Source organism: Cynoglossus semilaevis, chromosome 13 (genome assembly GCF_000523025.1).
Source record: "Cynoglossus semilaevis isolate Cse_v1.0 chromosome 13, Cse_v1.0, whole genome shotgun sequence".
In the NCBI taxonomy this organism is placed as follows: domain Eukaryota; kingdom Metazoa; phylum Chordata; class Actinopteri; order Pleuronectiformes; family Cynoglossidae; genus Cynoglossus; species Cynoglossus semilaevis.
In genome coordinates, this window is record NC_024319.1 from 11,739,982 (window position 1) to 11,756,099 (window position 16,118).

Consider the following 16,118-nt stretch of genomic DNA (forward strand, 5'->3'; position numbering starts at 1 on the left):
GGAGGGCAAGAAGTAATGTGAAAGAATTAGAGGTTGAAAAAAGTTATTGGACTAGATAGGGCAGGGTGACATCAATAGCATCCCAAGCAAGGCCACAAATTAGCGGGGCGCGAAGCAGAGCAGCATGGGAGCCGACAGCTGGGGCCCAGCACACAATGCCACCAGGGGATTAGCGGTGTTTCAGGATCTAACACAGAGGAGATGAGCTTCGCGGGCAGAATAAAGAGCAAGTCAGGGATTAGAGAGCTTCTCGACACTCCACTGACACTCATGAACAGCTTAAAGGGCTATAGATATCATTAATGAACGGCTGGCGAGAGAGAGAGAGAAGAAGAAGAAAATATCAGGGGCTGCATTTTTGATTTCGTTCCATCAAATCATTTTAATGACCATATTCCACATGTGTACATTTAAAGTCAGTCTGTTAAAAGTCCAGGCCAAAAAGGCAAACCCCGCCCCCCCGCCCCCCGTCTTGATCATTCAACGTTGTACACACACAGGCAGACAGTGATGCCCAGCACTGACTGATGTGTGTTCAACACACTCCTCCCTCAGGAGATCAATTATTCAGTGCTTGTGGAAATGCCAAATATGAATTTGAATACTTTATTTTTTACACTTTTGTGTGAGCCCAAACAACAAAATCGTATTCGCTTCCGTAGGGGTGTGATGCTAGGTCTTGTATTAAGTGACTGGAGGTGATATATACGGCTGTGTCCTGTTTCATGAAGAGGAAATTGCTGAGCTTCCTCCTGTAAACAGACCACAGTGTCCTCAGAGAGACATGGTCCCATCAGGCCGTTCACCACGCCACTGCAGGGAACCTGCACCAGGAAAAGCCTTTGTTCCACTGACCAACCACACACCAGAAACATTAGGAAAACACAATTTTGAGACTTTTTTATCAGTACAATCTGAAAACTTTCCAACGATCGGTTGCTGTGATAATGGGCGTTACCTCGGAGGCGTAATCTGAAATCTGGGACAGGCCGAGATAAGTTAGCTGGATGTTTAAGGACATGGTATTATCACTTCTACTTCCCATCATCCTCCTTCGTCGGAGCTCTGTGTATAACACTAATGGGCTCTTTATTATTAAAATGTTAACGTATCAGCTGGTTTGCTGGTACCGATTGATAGTTTGCTGAAGGAGCAGAATGAACCTCTGATGAACTTGTGTCCAAGTTTAATGAAAGTATAATTGCACCCACATTATTGCTCCGTAGCTCTTCAAGCAGTCGCAGAATTCATGGCTAGAGTTAGGTGTTTGAAAGAAAAATCTGCTCCTGTTTAGTAAAAGTAATGGTTGAATCAGCGCAGCAGCAGTTGTTGTTGTGCTTGTTACAAAACAAAGTAAACTTTAATATATTATTGGACGTTTACATTGGGTTTTTCCGTACTCGTGTGTATGTTCACTTTATATGAGTGAATCTTTATTTAATGTTTTTAAAGTAGGTAGATCACCAGCCAGGTCATTTGAACAGTAGCTCCTAAGCCAAAAAGTGTGAGCAAACATAGTGTAGAGTTCAATTTCTAGAAGGAAGTATCAGGCAACTTCCCAATTTTGTCACCGTCAACACAGGGAAGTAATGATGTCATGATAATTTGAGCATGCTTGGAGTCTAAGGCTATGGCCTTTAAACGTTCACATTGAGCAATAAGCATGGTAACTCCAGCTGTGGTGAGTCGAGTGTCTTCACTGATCATTTCTAACACTGTGAAGGTAAAAGGGAACAGAGATTTTGAATAAAGAAAAAATATAATCCAATCATAGAGCCCTGTTAGGTGGCTCAGTGTATGTGTGCCTGTGTGTGTGTGTGTGTGTGAGAGAGAGAGAGATCCAGTGCAGTTCGTGACTGGTACAAAAGGTCATTTTTTTCCCCACTAACAAGGTCGGCGCAGACATGTCCTTCACAGAACTTTTATTTTTATTTCTCTGCTCAAAGGCTGGACTTCTCTCCATCTTCCTCGCTTTGCCCAGTAGACTCACTTACAAGTTGTTATGGAAATAAATCATGATGCTGAACAGACATCCTCGCCCCCCACTGTGCCACACATGAGCAGCTTGAGTCCTGCTGTGTCACAGGAGCCACACCTCGCCCTTGTGTACAGTGTCCCTCCATTGTCCTTGATATCCCCAGAGATCCTGGTGTCTGTGTGTGTGTGTGTCTCTGTGTGTGTGTCACCCTGAACAAAGAATGTATAATGTTGTATATTATACCTGAAGAACAGAGTGTATGTGTGTGTATATATATATATGTATATATATATATATATATATTGAACCATATGGCAACTGTGTCAACATGCACAGTAGTCTTGGTGTCGAAAGGATAGAAAAACTGAACTGACCTCAATACAGAAGACAACACTGGCTACAGTGTTTACATAGATAAGAATATACCAGTATGAACCAGATTACCTCAGGGCATTATTTACATAACAATGGCTTATTCATAAGAACAGTCTGAACGATATCTTCAGGTGTCTGGGGCGAATGAAGATGATGCAATAGAGTTTATGTTTTTATACAATCACAAGTATATATTTTTTCAATTTTTTTTCATTGCAGATTTTAGTTGCTATGAATTTCAACTCCAGGTTTGATGTTTTTCCACCGCTGTTTACATGAAAGCCTTTTGTTTTGCAGCACTGAGAACATCAGTTATTCCTGTACATGTAAAGTATACACATAGTAACATGTTGTACTATTAATAGTTAGTAATTATATAAGAAACATACTATATAATTAGTATGTAACGATATACTATTTAAAGGATTTACAGTACAGCAATGTACTATATAATATATATAATAGACAGTAACACTAATAGTGACAGACATAGAGTGTTAAATCCAAATGTATTTTCACAACATGTTTTAATTATATGTTTCATATGTTATTTCACAAGTTCATGGTGGGGCATTGAATCATATTATGAACTATCCTATCAAACTGTATTGTGTTGTATTGCATCATACGGTATCTATCATATTGATTGCATCATATTGCAATGTGTTGCATCATATTTAATCATAATGGATTTTACCTTGAATTACCACTTTAGTAGGCTCTAAACTGATTCTGACACTAAGTCTTTTTGGTCAAACATTAAAAGTATCAGGCTAACACCTAGAGATGAGTCCATGAATCCATTTCTGAGATCATAAATCAGGAAGTGAGGAAACTGTTGGTGATGCAATTTTCATGCTTTTCATAGTAAATAAAATCCCATTCATCACTGTTTGACATGGTGGTGGAGTGCAGCAGAAGTGGACAGGCTCCATCCAGGCCCCTCTGTAAACCCACTGCACAGGGTTTCGTTTTCTAAACAGATACTGGGATGTAGTAGCTGTGGATGTCAGGTGTAAAGCTCACTAGCCAAGAAGAATGGCCTTGGAAAATGTATCAACGTATGTTGCATGCAGTGCATTCAGAGTATATGGGGCTTAGTAGTTAAGGAAGCAAACTTGGGGCCGGAAGGTTCGAATCCTCCAGCTACCAAGTTACCACTGAGGTGCTCTGAGCAAGGCACCGTCCCCACACACTGCTCCTCGGGCACTTAAAGCTGCCCACTGTCCACTTTGGTGATGGGATCACATTTAATTGTGTGCAGTAGTTCACTTTCCTTCCTTCATGGAGCCCAAATTGTATCTTTTTTTTATCATGGCTTCTTTATGTCAACACATTTGGTTAAAAATGGAATCAGGAAGTTTTGTTGATATAAATCTGAACGTCAGGATTAAGGTGGAGTGATGGTTGAGCTTCAGAGCAAACACTGAGGTGATGGTGTTGCAGTCATTAGTCTCTGCCATTTACACATTAAGACTTTAATCATGAGCTTCAATATTCCAATAGTGTGCGTATGCGTGTGTGTGTGTACATAAAATTTCTGGTGTAAGACTTCTTTGTAATTAGACTCATAATCATGAGGCAATAAACTGCAGCACACATGGGAGACTGATTAATCTCTCAGATACTGCAATCATTCTGCTATAATATATTGCTGTGACAAATCTCACAGAAGAAGAGCAGAGCTGTGTTCTCTGTTCTGGGGAAAACACATGCAGATCACAGCCTTAATTTGAAACGAGTGCCTGTAAATGTGTGTGGGATGTATGAACGTGTCAAAACTCCGGGTTTGTTTGGACTGTTGCTGGGAGTAGACATGGTCTCAAAGCTGCAGTACCAGTGTTTTACTTAAAATTCCAGTCTTGTTGCCACATCATGCCTTTTTTCCTTTTTTTTGTAAGACTGCGTGCAATCCCAAATCTTCAAATACTGATGCGCACCGGCTCATCTTTGAGTTCTCATCAATCTGGTCGATGCGGTGATATCAGTCGGCCACTGAGTTGAGCCTAAATTGGCTTTGCCTCCATTAGCTCCAGCAGTGCCTCATTATCAGCTCCTGAAATCAAGCCTGCAGGGCCAGACTTCTGCTTTTCTGCCACCCAGGAGATCCACACTTCCACACTTTCACACACACGTGAGAAGAGAGGGAGAAGTCGCGGATATGCGCGCTCACATAAATGCTGCTCACTTTCATTCTAATTCTACATATTTCCATATCTTTGATTTAAGCAGCAGGTGCTCAGGGTGTCACTGAGCACACCTGCCTTCAGAGCACTCTCCCACAAAGGATGACAGGATGCCCGTCAGCAGGAGATGGAATAGAAATGTGGTGTTGTTTCATTTAGTGGGGTCAAAACATCGTCCCACTCAACATCAAGTTTAAATAGTCACACAATCTGGTACTGTTTACTCTCAGCAAATGTGGAGCTGCATGAAACACTCTCAGAGAGAGAGAGAAGAGGGAGAATTTGTTGTTGTGGGGGTGGGGGGGGTGGGGCAGAGAGGGGTAACCTTTCATAAACAGCCAGCAGACCTTTTTGTCATTCAGCATCATCAGTCTCACAGCAAGTGACTCCTGCACAATAGTGGATCAGTGGTTCGATTCCAAATCATTGATCTTCGATTTTGGACATAAAGACAATTTCACCGTCTTGTTCTGGTTCTTTTTCTTAAATAAAGAGACATTGGTTCTATCACTATGTTGAAATATAAACTAACCAGAACTAATCTATAAGTTAATTTGGAAGAAAAATATAATTGTACAAATATCTACAGACTAAGAATCACATCAGTGTTGTGAACATTTTTAAATGCAGTTAGAATACAACTGGTGTCCCAAATGAAACGTCCCCAAAGATGAACCGGCAAAGGTGCAGAAAGGAGGAAGCCAAAGCTATCAACAGCACAGCAGCAGCAGAAAGAAGGAAGTGAGGAAGAAAGTAAGTCTTTCTTTCATTTACAGATATGAGAGAAGACAGCTCTGTCCCTGACAATTAGACTGACGGAGCACGAGAGCAGCAGCAGCAGCAGCTTGGAATTACAATCAAAGAGCAGGAGTGCTTAATTTGAGTGTGTGAGAGCTATAAGGTTAGAAAAGACAGCTGTGAGGAGAGGCTCTGTTAATTGTCAGAGATGAGACTCTCGCTGGATTATTATGGCTTGAGCAGCCAGGTGAAGTGCCCTGCAGCTCATTTTCAACTCTGCGTGGCGCCTGGTGGCTGTTTATATCGCCACTTGTTGTTTTGTGGTTTCAATGCTGCACATTCGTGACCATAATACATTGATTAAAATATGTGTAGAGTATTCAGTTTGGCTGAATAAAGTGGTCAGATGTGAAGAGAAAAGACAAAGTGCATAGTAAAGAGCTGAAGTGCCAGGCCAGAAAGTGCTGTGATGAGTCAGGACAAAGTCAGTAGTGATGGTTATCGAATCATCCTGCTGTAAGAAAAAAAAACTGTGACAGAAAGGTCAGCAAAGACAGTTCCCACTCAGAACTCTGTTTATATAAGTCACCTCAACAAACGCTTTTATTCTTTTATTCACTCATACGGTTACTTTAAATTATACTGTTAAATTGACCTTTAGTTACGGAGAACTTCTGCTTCAAGAACAGTCGCCTCTCTTTCTTATGTTTTTTATATCCTAAAATTTCTTTTTTCTACTGTTGACCCATAATTTGTGCTTTTTAAAGGTCTTTATATAAAGATAAAATAAAATAAAAACCCAAAGGTTAAAACAATACTTTTAACCAGTGGTTCCTAAAGTAGGGGGCACCATTGAGTTATTACACAGGAGGTTGAAGAAAGACCAAAACATTTCAATATCAATATTTTATTTTATTTTCCCATAGTGGGTAAATAGTTTTGATTTGTAATATTATCCTTTGGATTTTATCAGAAATTGTTGTAGGTTACAGTGTTTTAAATTTAGTTCAGTGGATATTTGATGCACTATCGTTGGACTGAGGAGGTGGTGGTGGTGGTGGGACGGGGGTGATAATAATTCCTATCTACAAAAGAGAGGTGCTGCAGAAAATCTTTGGGAACCTCTGGTTTAAACAATCACATGTTATGTGTTGCGTCTTGAACCAGCCTGATGTGTTTTCCCCGTCATTACCTCTGGGCCACGGTCATTTCTTTGAAGCCGTGATGCAACCGCAGTCACACTGCGGCACCAGTCTGAAAGATCAGTAAACAGTCCAGTCCAAGAGGAGCTGGTATAGGTATAAATTATTAACCTGAGGACGGTTTTGTTTTTTAAAAGAAACAAAGTTTACAGTAAAATAAAAAGGAAAGAAAAAACCCCAACAGTACAACGGTGTGGATCAATGGATTTGTAATGAATGCTGTGTAGTTAATTCTAAAGTTACAACAGCTTTGGGGATTTCATTATGCTCCCTATTTCAGAGGAAATTGAGCTGTCTCCCCAAACACAAGCATAAATGCATAAACATGATTCAGGAGAGGAGCTTAGGGAAATGGCCTGACAAACAAAACCCCACAGCACCTTATTCCTGTCGACGGCAAATACGTGAGGGAACAAATTTGTAATTTTACAAAGAACCAACATCAGCGGAATGTGGCTGGAGTCTCTGACTCCAACATTCACATTTATGTTGATGACATTCCTGAGAGTAATTTAGAAACATAGCTTCTGTTTAGAGGGGAGTAGTATGTAAAAACTGAAGCTGTATGAAGATCCAGACCTGTTCCTGAGGTAGAATCTAATGGCCCCTGAAAGTCACTTTCAACTTAAAGTCGTCTAACAATCCAACTTTAAACCCGTGTTGTGTTTCACATGGATAACAATCAGAGGCTTGAAGTCACAACTAAAATAAACTCTTCCCAAGTTAGATAGAATCTCTTTACGGCGCCCATCCCTGTGTGGCAAACACGCAGGTAGACAATTTTGAAGATTAAAGTCTTGGTAAACAGGAGGTTGGGTCTAACTCTTCCCCCACTTTTCACAGCTTTTGTTTTGTTCTTGCTGCTCCAGAATTATTACTAGTTTGAATCATGCCATCAGTCACTCAGGGTAGACACAGAAAACCTCTTTAGACTTTTACTAAATGGTAAAATATTTGAAACACATCAGTCTCACAGTGTCATTCAACGATTGATAGTAGAAGAAGTATTGTCGAAAGTAAAGTATTGTAAATGACTAATTCACTGTGTTTTTAATTTTTTTTTACCATACAGACATAATTGGGATCACCCATGTTTATTTATAGTCTACCCTTTGTGTTTACACAAATGAAATAATTCTTATTGTGTCAAAATATACTTTCTGTTAGATGCCGTTATTCCCTTCGAACTTGGAGAATTTTTATATTTACACGAAAGCAACTCCGGCGGCCGTATTAACGTTTCTTTGCTTCACTTTGAGCTGCTCAATTTGTAGCAAAAAAAGGAAAACAGTGAAGATCATAAATATGCAAGACACATACACAAACGGACACAATTCATATTTCATCACTGCAGTGTAAACCACAGAGGACTGGGGAAAAAATGCTAATGTGTCCAATGGCCTGTCTGTTTGGCATCAGTGCTGATAATGATCCTGTCTTTGTAACCAGTGGGACTTTAACCTGCAGCAAAGTGTCTCCATCATTATCTCCATGCAAATATGACCTCAGGATGACAAATAGGCAGTTTCAAAAAATCACCCAGGGGCTTTAAAAAAAAAAGAAGTACAGGTCGACCCCTGAGGTGTGTCATTTACCATTACGCTGCTGTAATAATGTTAACTTTCAGTTCATTTAAATCATTTAACCATAAATTAAATGCAGTGAAATTATATACTGCATTTATACAGTGAACTTTTGTTAAACTTTCTGAATGGCATTGTGGCCGACACACACATACACAGACACACACTTAAACCTTTGTCTGACATTTCATGAATACTATTATCCCAGAGGCAGGAAGGAAAGCCAAATGTGGGAGAATAGCCTGCCAGACTTTCAAAAGTAAGTCAGCAGAGTAAGTCAGCACCGGCTGGAACGTCCAGCTCACTGCTACATAACCTGTCACGAGCTTTAACAAAGTTGACGTTTTGAGAGGGGTCTACGGCTCCGAGGTAAATATTCAGAGCACAACAGGCAGCGTTAGCAGGTGTGGGGCCAGAGCCAGGACGCTTCACCTCTCTGGGTCTGTCCACTTGAGCAGAAAGAGCTGTGGCTCAACGGAATTTGTAATGGTCAACCCTTAAGCTCCTGTCACATCATATAGATGACAGAAAACTACAACCACCTTCTCAGTTGTGCCTGAGATTTAGTGTGAAGTTTGTGGACTGTAAACAACCACATTAAAAGTCATTCACAATTGTTTAGTAACAAAAAAAAACTTTACTCTTCAAATATAGATTTATTCCCATATTCATTTCATACAAACATCTTTTTTCCTTCAAAAATAAACTGCTGATGGGTGGGGTCAATAAAAGTGTGAAATGAACTATGTCCACAAAACTGTCCGAGAGTGGATAAAGCTATGTGATAGTCAGATACAAAGTGTAAGAACAGAATCTTCAGAGGTTTACAGACACTAGGAAAAAGCTATTGTTGTGTCTCGTTCTCTTTGTATTGGTCTCCAAAACCTGAGTTGTACCAGAGTAGGTTTTTTTTAACACTCTCAGGTAAAAGTGAATAATGGAGGGGATTTGATCCTCTGTGCAAAGGCTGGTTAGATTAAAGTACATGTGTGAACAATTTGAAGTTACATAATCCTGCAACAAGGATTTATCATTTCATTAATCAACATTTTCACATTTGACCTCCAACAATGCACTTGAAACTTCAGATTTTTCTACGCTTACTTTGGCCTTCATCCCCAGTGATGGCCATTTGTTTACAGTGTGGCACTGGCACACAGGCTGATGGTCAAAGGTCTGAGTGTCAGTTCACAAACAAACCTCTTCTGAGAGTAAAGCGCTGTTTGGGTTTTTTAATTGAGGCTCATATTCTCACCGGATGACGTCAGTCGACAAAGAGCTGCTCTTTAATTTCATGTGTTGCGTTCAAGTGATTGGCCAGCTCTTGCATCACAGCATCTCTGCCAATCTGATCGTTTCTCCTCTTCTCCATGATCACGTCCTCCAGGCTCTGAAACTCCAAAACGTGGCTCTGCTTCTCTGAAAAGCGTAATTTCAATTTGTACGGTTGCTTTCCAATCCTAATCTCACCCCCGATTTTGAACTCCCGTTTGCCAAAGCGGCACCAGGCGGCAAAGCACTCGGAGTTCCTCCAGTACAGTTCCTGCTCCGTGGAGCCCACATAGTCCCGAGCGTTGCGCACAATCACCTCGGGCGGGAGCGCACGGTACCGGTAGAGGCCGTTAACTATCCTGCCCTGTCTGCCCTGACTCACATCCGTCAGAAAGTTGTATTTGATCTCAGCCCGGTGCAAATGAACCACCTGAAAGTCTCCGACGTACACAGCCCAATGTGGGTATTGTCCGGTGGATACAAACTCCAGCAGGTCACCGGGTCGGCAGTTGTTGAGGAGACTCTCGGCGGAGTGCGTCGCGGCTCCGTTGCTCCTCTCATAGACGCACTCCTCCCGGTAGAAAACCTCACACTCCAGCTCGTCCCGAGGGTCGAACGGCTTGTGTTCGTGGTTCACATTGTGGCTGTCTGACGAGTAGTTGTAGATATTTTCGTCGCGCTCGTCATCGTCGTCGTCGTCGTTGGAGAAAATGTAAGAGACGCCGATCCTGGGGGTGTCATCGTTTGGGTCGAAGCCGTTCGGATCCGACGTTGGCACCTCCGCGTAATTTAAGTGCGTTAGCTTCTCCACCTGGTTCCCCATGAGGGTGACAGGTGGGCGGAGAAGGGACGCGTGGAAGCCGGTACAGAAAGAAACAGGAACTAGATCCCCGTGTTTAATCTTGACGTGGAGGCGAAGCACACTTCAGTATCACTACTTCATCCAAAGGCGCAAAGACGCGCACCAGTAATCCATGTCCCACTGACAAACGGCTGCTGTGTGATCCAGCGACTGCGCCCTCCTGTGAAGAACCACACAAGACAGGAACTCAAACATTGGCTTAAGGCTATATGACTCCAGTAATTCTCAACGTCCTACTAGTTTACATTCCCAACAGGTGTGACCTGACACACCTGTTGGCTCAGTTTCCATGAAACTTATCATGTCGACTTCCGCTGCGTTTACTCCTTCACAGTCCCAGATTAGTCCTTCTTAGAGGTTAAAAATGATTTTCCCTCTGCTTATTATAGAGCATATACACTCACCTGCAGCTCTGTCTTCAGTTTATTATCTATCACACATCAGCAGAGAGCTGCACTCCTCTTCCCTCTGCGCGCCGCTCTGATGTTTCTCTGTGGTGTAGTGCAGTGTAGTGTAGTGTTGTGCAGCCTGTAGTATGAACCACAGTGAAGGTTGCGGTGAAACTCATCCAGGATCCAATGACTGCTGGGAGGTGTTAGCATTTAAAGCGACAGTACACCTTTTCTAGCTGCCTTGTTTCTGTTTTCTTCCATTGTAATATTGGTTCAGTGACACTTAAACAGATGGAACAATTATTAGACTTAATCAACTGACTTTGCATTTTATTTATTTTGTAGCAAACATAAATATTTCCACATAGTTTCCACATTTTGGTTTTTGGTCTATTTTAAACACTTTTTAAATTAAGGTTAACGTGTATTTTTTAATGCTCATTATATGCTTTGTTTTGCTAATTTAATTTTGCAGTCCTTTATTTAATTGTTAGCTCTCTTTTTCTTTATTTTCACTCAGCTATTTATTGTTAGAAAGCTGTTAGCGAATTTGTTAGCTATGCCATAGCCTTGGCTATTTAACATATATTTAACATTTGATCAATCTTTTCGCCTAGTAAAGACAATTTTTAATATTTTATCTTGAGGATAAGCATTTATTGCTGAATTAATCATTATTTTGATTGATGACTTTTAGTTAGTTATATTGGTTAACATGATTATTTGCCATCCAAAGCGGTTTACCAGCTATTATTTTTAGTTCTTTTTAAATCATACATTTTTTCGTCACCATTGTGGTATTAATGGTTTCTTAGATTAAGGTTGTCATTTGCTAATTTCCCATTTGCACAATTTTATGGCTACTGGAAATTGCTATGTTCAAATGGGGAAGTTGTGTGGATAGCCACAAGAGTTTACTTGACAGACTGTTAAACTCTGTCTTATTCGGAGGCAGCGGTGGCAGGAGAAAAAAACACTAAATTACTCCAGCCATTTGAAATTCTTATTTCTCCATCCAGCCAGGACATCTTTGCTGAAGTGTGTCAGAAATTGAGGCCCATTGTGTCTTAGCAAACGATTACACCTGTAGTTCTCAGAAGAGATGAGTGCAAATTACAGATCGAACATAATCACATCTATTGGGAATCGATTGCCTCTTATCCACCGTACTGCATTCCTGTACGAACCATGATTACGTTTTTATTATTTACGACTCTGCATCTTTCCAAAACAACAGTTTAATGGCCTTCACTGCGAAACACTGGATACAATGCGGCCATTTCCAGATTTTACCACTGTCGTAAAATTGCCCATGACTTAACATGTTGTGCATTAAACACAATTAGATTTTCAGCAGTGCCGTTCGGACTAGTGCAGAGTGGGGGACACAAATGCATGAGAGTTTGCCAGATCATTTGCTGCCAATTAATATCCTCATTGGCGAAATGCTCTTAGCATCGCATGACACACTTTTTAGAGGGGAAGAGCAATTAAGAGTTGTTTAAAAATGCCTGATGCAAGCTTATTGAAAGGATTAGTTTCACATAGTGTCAGCCTGTGGTTGCTGCTTTGTGAAAGAAAGAGGGGACGACGGAGATTTGATCTCTCAGATGCATTTCATTCTAAAGAATAGTGTGAAGTGGAAGTTGCCATGCTATTAAGTAAACAATTAAGTTATTTTTACCCATAAATTTCTTTAAATGTGTATTATTTTGCTTAGCTGTGGTGATCAATTAGAATAGATAGAACACTCCCAGGTTTTAATTCATCTCATGAGGTACTCAACTGTACCAGTAAATGCAGTAATTAATTAATCATAGAACCAGTAGAATAGACAAACGAGATGTTGCAGCATGTGGTCAAATGTAGCGTTATGTATTTGTAACTTTAAAGGTTTGACTTGAAGACTAAATAATAGCTCTCCTGTGATTACATTTACCACATTATGTGTTATCATTATAACATTAATGTATCAGTTAAAACTCAATCTATATCCTAATTTAAGGCTTAAGTGAATTAGGAGTACCATTTTGTTGCATTAATACAGTATGGAACCTAGCTCCTTGTGGAGAGTGTCTTGACACCTGTGGATTGGATTGTGGACTGACTGCTCGCTATTACACCTTCTGTTAGCAAAATGCTAACAGAGCATTTCAGGCAATGTGGGTTCAGTGTTAGACCACCAACCCCTCCGCTCCCTGTCCTATTGCAAAGACTGCTCTCTTGTGGTGTTGACTAATAACTGCATTGTGAGTTTGAGACACCCTTGATCTCAAGACAAATCTGAGTATAGCACACATATACTAATACAATGTCAATCCTTTATTTAAACAGGTCAAAAACATACAGTATATGAACATTTTAGTAAACACTTTTCAACAAAGGTTAAAATGGAAACAACAATGTTGTGGCTAAAAGCTCTACGTCCTGTTACTGTTTCTTTTGTGGTTTTGTATCTTTCTCCTCAGCACCTGGTCAGGAATGAGGTCAGATTCTTTGACATCAGAGTTTCCACAGCCCACCACAGGACAGCTACGGGGAGGAAAAAAGACAGGCACACTTAAAACAAGTTTTTATGTACAAAGTACTGTAAGACAAAAGAAATTGACAACCATTAGGCCATGTTAGGACTTAGGACCCAGGATGTTTTCTGGACAGGTGCTTTGAACAACTAGGCTACAGCAGCATAAAATCCCTTAACACCTGACAGAGCTAAAGATAATGGAGATAAAGATAAAACATTTTTCAAAGCTGTTTCTGATGCCTGAATATCAGACACCTTTCAGAATGAGATATTCTTTCTTAAAACTTATGGACCAACCCATGCTGTGAAGTTTCCCAGTCATTAATAATTTCTTTTTTTAATCATCCTAATTTTCACTGTATATACTGAGGTGCTGTAATGCCTGCTTACCTTTTCTTCAGGAGCTTTTTTATGAACAGAAATGTTGTCTTGCTATACATAATGTTCCCAACACAGCATTCTCACTGGGGCTTCATCAGTATTCCTCTTAGACTACTTATATTTAATTAAACTCAACATCAAGGCAGAATAATGAAGAAAGTCTGAAATAAGGCTGGGCGTTGTTTCCCCGCAGCTGACGGCGGCTGCAAAACCTGACTAAACTTTCTATCAGTGCTCTGAGGGAAGCGTGTCCTACCGGCATTTCTTTTTCTGGCTGTGTTTTGTTTTGATTAGACTCAGAATAGGTTTTTCATCATAGTGGTGGTTGCATTTCTTGTTCCTCACTGGGTTCTCCATTTCCAGCTTTAGGACAAAAACAGATAAAAGACAAAAGACCCAAATCAAACATTTCACTTTTTGTAGTAACAGATTTGATATGACTAAGTGGAGTAACACATGACAGATGATACCTGTGTGAGAGGGCAGTTGTAGTTGACTTGACTCTGTGAAACAACAAGGTCCTCATCCAGTTCCTCTGTGGTTCCTGTTGACTCTGGATTGGCTGTGTAATGAACACAAGAATAAACCACAAAGAAGGTTCATATATAACCAGTCCACCATGCATAATAGGATTCATAGCCTTCAGACCAGTACACTGTTAAAATTACTGACACACACACACACACTTATATATCGAAAAAGGCACTTGCCTTTTTAATCTCTATAAAGTTCACAAGGACTGCTGCTGCTGCAGTGCAGTTTCACCAACCAAAACCTCCAAAGGTCATAATGGGCAATGGGTATTAAACTTTATGCTGCCTTCAAAGTTATCCCTGTCACATACAGCTACAACATACACCTATAAGTTATAGTAAAAAAAAGGGTAGGAAAAATTGGAAGTTGGAATTTTGATTCTGCTACAATGTTGCAAACAGTGTCTGGTTTAGGTACTTTCCTGTGTATAATGTACTAAGTGAAATCAGTTCAAATTGTTATAATATATATCATATTTATTAAAAGCTACATTGTGAGATCCTCTTTTTTTTACCTGTTAAAAGATGTTTTGTGGTAGATAACTCCAAAAGCGGATGGGGGTTTATGTAGCGATAATCTAGGGCCAGATTTTTCCATAAAACATTCAAATAAGGGAAACAATTGTTTTTACAGCTTGACTTCCCTTCTATGTGATATCAGATGCAGGAATCGTACGTCCTACAGTAACATGGAGGGTTTTAATGAAATATACAGTGTTTTTTTTCTGGGCCTGGCGACTCACCTGCACTGAGGCTGTTCTTTATGCTGTCCTTGAAGACTACTACTTTCTGGTGCTGGTGCAGAGTCGCATCAGAGAGTCTGGCTGTTCTCTCTGTGAATTTCTCCTTCACTTTGGCAGACAGGCCAAACATTGCCTCTGGTTGCTCTGAGCCCGCCTGGAGAATATAAATATGTTCAGTTATGTTACATGACCTTTATAGTAACGGCCATTATCAGTGCTCTTTCATTGAATATAAAAGTCAAAGACGGAGTCAGAATAATCTGAAAGTTTGCACTACTATACTGGAACAAATAGTGTAGAATACATTTTAAAAAAACAGTAGCTTTAACTCAATGTCATGCAGTACTGTTATAACCTGACAAGAGAAATACATTTTTTAGTTTTATGTTCCCCTGTGACAGCTTCATGCCAGATCATTACCCACCTCGTCTGTGACTTGTTGCACAACTTCAATAAAGCAGTCAATCTCCCTGTCCAGCCTGGCACACTCCAGAATCATGTCTTCCATTTCTTGGAGCCCACTGATCATTTCTTTACCTGGAATTAAAGATAAACATCTAGGTCAGGAATTCCTAATCATTCATTCATTCATTCAGTTGATTTTTTAAATTATTATTCTTTGCTAGGGTTGCTGAGGAAAAGATGAAGTCAATTGCAGTTTCTACTAAGTTACTTTTACATTTGTTTGATTCGTTAATTATTTTATAAAATAACTAAATGTCTAAAACACCCATAAGTATGGATAAAAACTAATCGTCAGACTACACATTTTAGAATCTTCTATAAATCTAATGCTACAGTGCATGTTTCTTGGACCCTAACTGGAAACGGGAGAACCCAGAGATAACCAATGCACTGTGATAGAACATGCTGCTTAAAACTAGGGATACTAGGGAGCTGTTAAGGGAAATCGTACCTTGAGCTTCCACCAGGTCCATCGCCACATCAGTGACTATGTCCATTCCTGTACCGATGTCTGCTTGACAGGTTTTCAGACTCGACACGGTCCCGCAAACAGCGCTCAAAGACATAATGGTTGACTTGTCACACAACAGAAACTATAAGTACAAAGTAAAATAAAGGAGCGTTCCTTAGCCTAGCTAGCCTGCTAGTACCAGTTAATTCCGCATTGCCAATTGTACCTACAAATGTATTACTGCATTTATAAGTAATTTAATCCTTTACTGAGATCATTCTCCAGTGGCGGTATAACAATGTAAATGTAAAAAGAAAGCACGTCATAAACACGCACATCGTCCGCGGATGGGAAATTTTTTGGACTACAAAAACGTCAACTTCCGGCTTCCGGTTTGTCTTTTTAATTCAATAGTTGCAGAAAACCCATACAA

The 16,118-nt window shown here is 40.2% G+C and overlaps 2 protein-coding genes across 2 annotated transcripts; both read right to left on the reverse strand.

Moving 5' to 3' along the window:
• Positions 1-8,684: 8,684 nt before the first annotated feature.
• LOC103388609 (protein FAM84B) lies at positions 8,685-10,761 on the reverse strand. Its single transcript, XM_008323667.3, has 2 exons — positions 10,601-10,761; positions 8,685-10,356 (listed from the first exon to the last, which is right to left on the reverse strand). The coding sequence occupies exon 2, from the start codon at positions 10,155-10,157 to the stop codon at positions 9,327-9,329; it is 831 nt and encodes a 276-aa protein (XP_008321889.1). The 5' UTR covers positions 10,158-10,356; positions 10,601-10,761; the 3' UTR covers positions 8,685-9,326.
• Positions 10,762-12,889: 2,128 nt separating this feature from the next.
• On the reverse strand, positions 12,890-16,048 carry nsmce2 (NSE2 (MMS21) homolog, SMC5-SMC6 complex SUMO ligase). Its single transcript, XM_008323668.3, has 6 exons — positions 15,686-16,048; positions 15,194-15,306; positions 14,770-14,923; positions 13,964-14,055; positions 13,750-13,856; positions 12,890-13,120 (listed from the first exon to the last, which is right to left on the reverse strand). The coding sequence occupies exons 1-6, from the start codon at positions 15,798-15,800 to the stop codon at positions 13,009-13,011; spliced, it is 693 nt and encodes a 230-aa protein (XP_008321890.1). The 5' UTR covers positions 15,801-16,048; the 3' UTR covers positions 12,890-13,008.
• Between the last annotated feature and the right edge of the window lie 70 nt (positions 16,049-16,118).

Bases quoted from the DNA above. Each gene is read 5' to 3' on its own strand.
- LOC103388609 (XM_008323667.3), bottom strand. From the start codon at position 10,157: ATGGGGAACCAGGTGGAGAAGCTAACGCACTTAAATTACGCGGAGGTG.
- nsmce2 (XM_008323668.3), bottom strand. From the start codon at position 15,800: ATGTCTTTGAGCGCTGTTTGCGGGACCGTGTCGAGTCTGAAAACCTGT. The intron at 13,857-13,963 runs GTATCATCTGTC...TTTGTCCTAAAG, and splicing joins ACAACTGCCCTCTCACACAG to CTGGAAATGGAGAACCCAGT. The intron at 13,121-13,749 runs GTAGGACACGCT...TCCTCCCCGTAG, and splicing joins AGCCAGAAAAAGAAATGCCG to CTGTCCTGTGGTGGGCTGTG.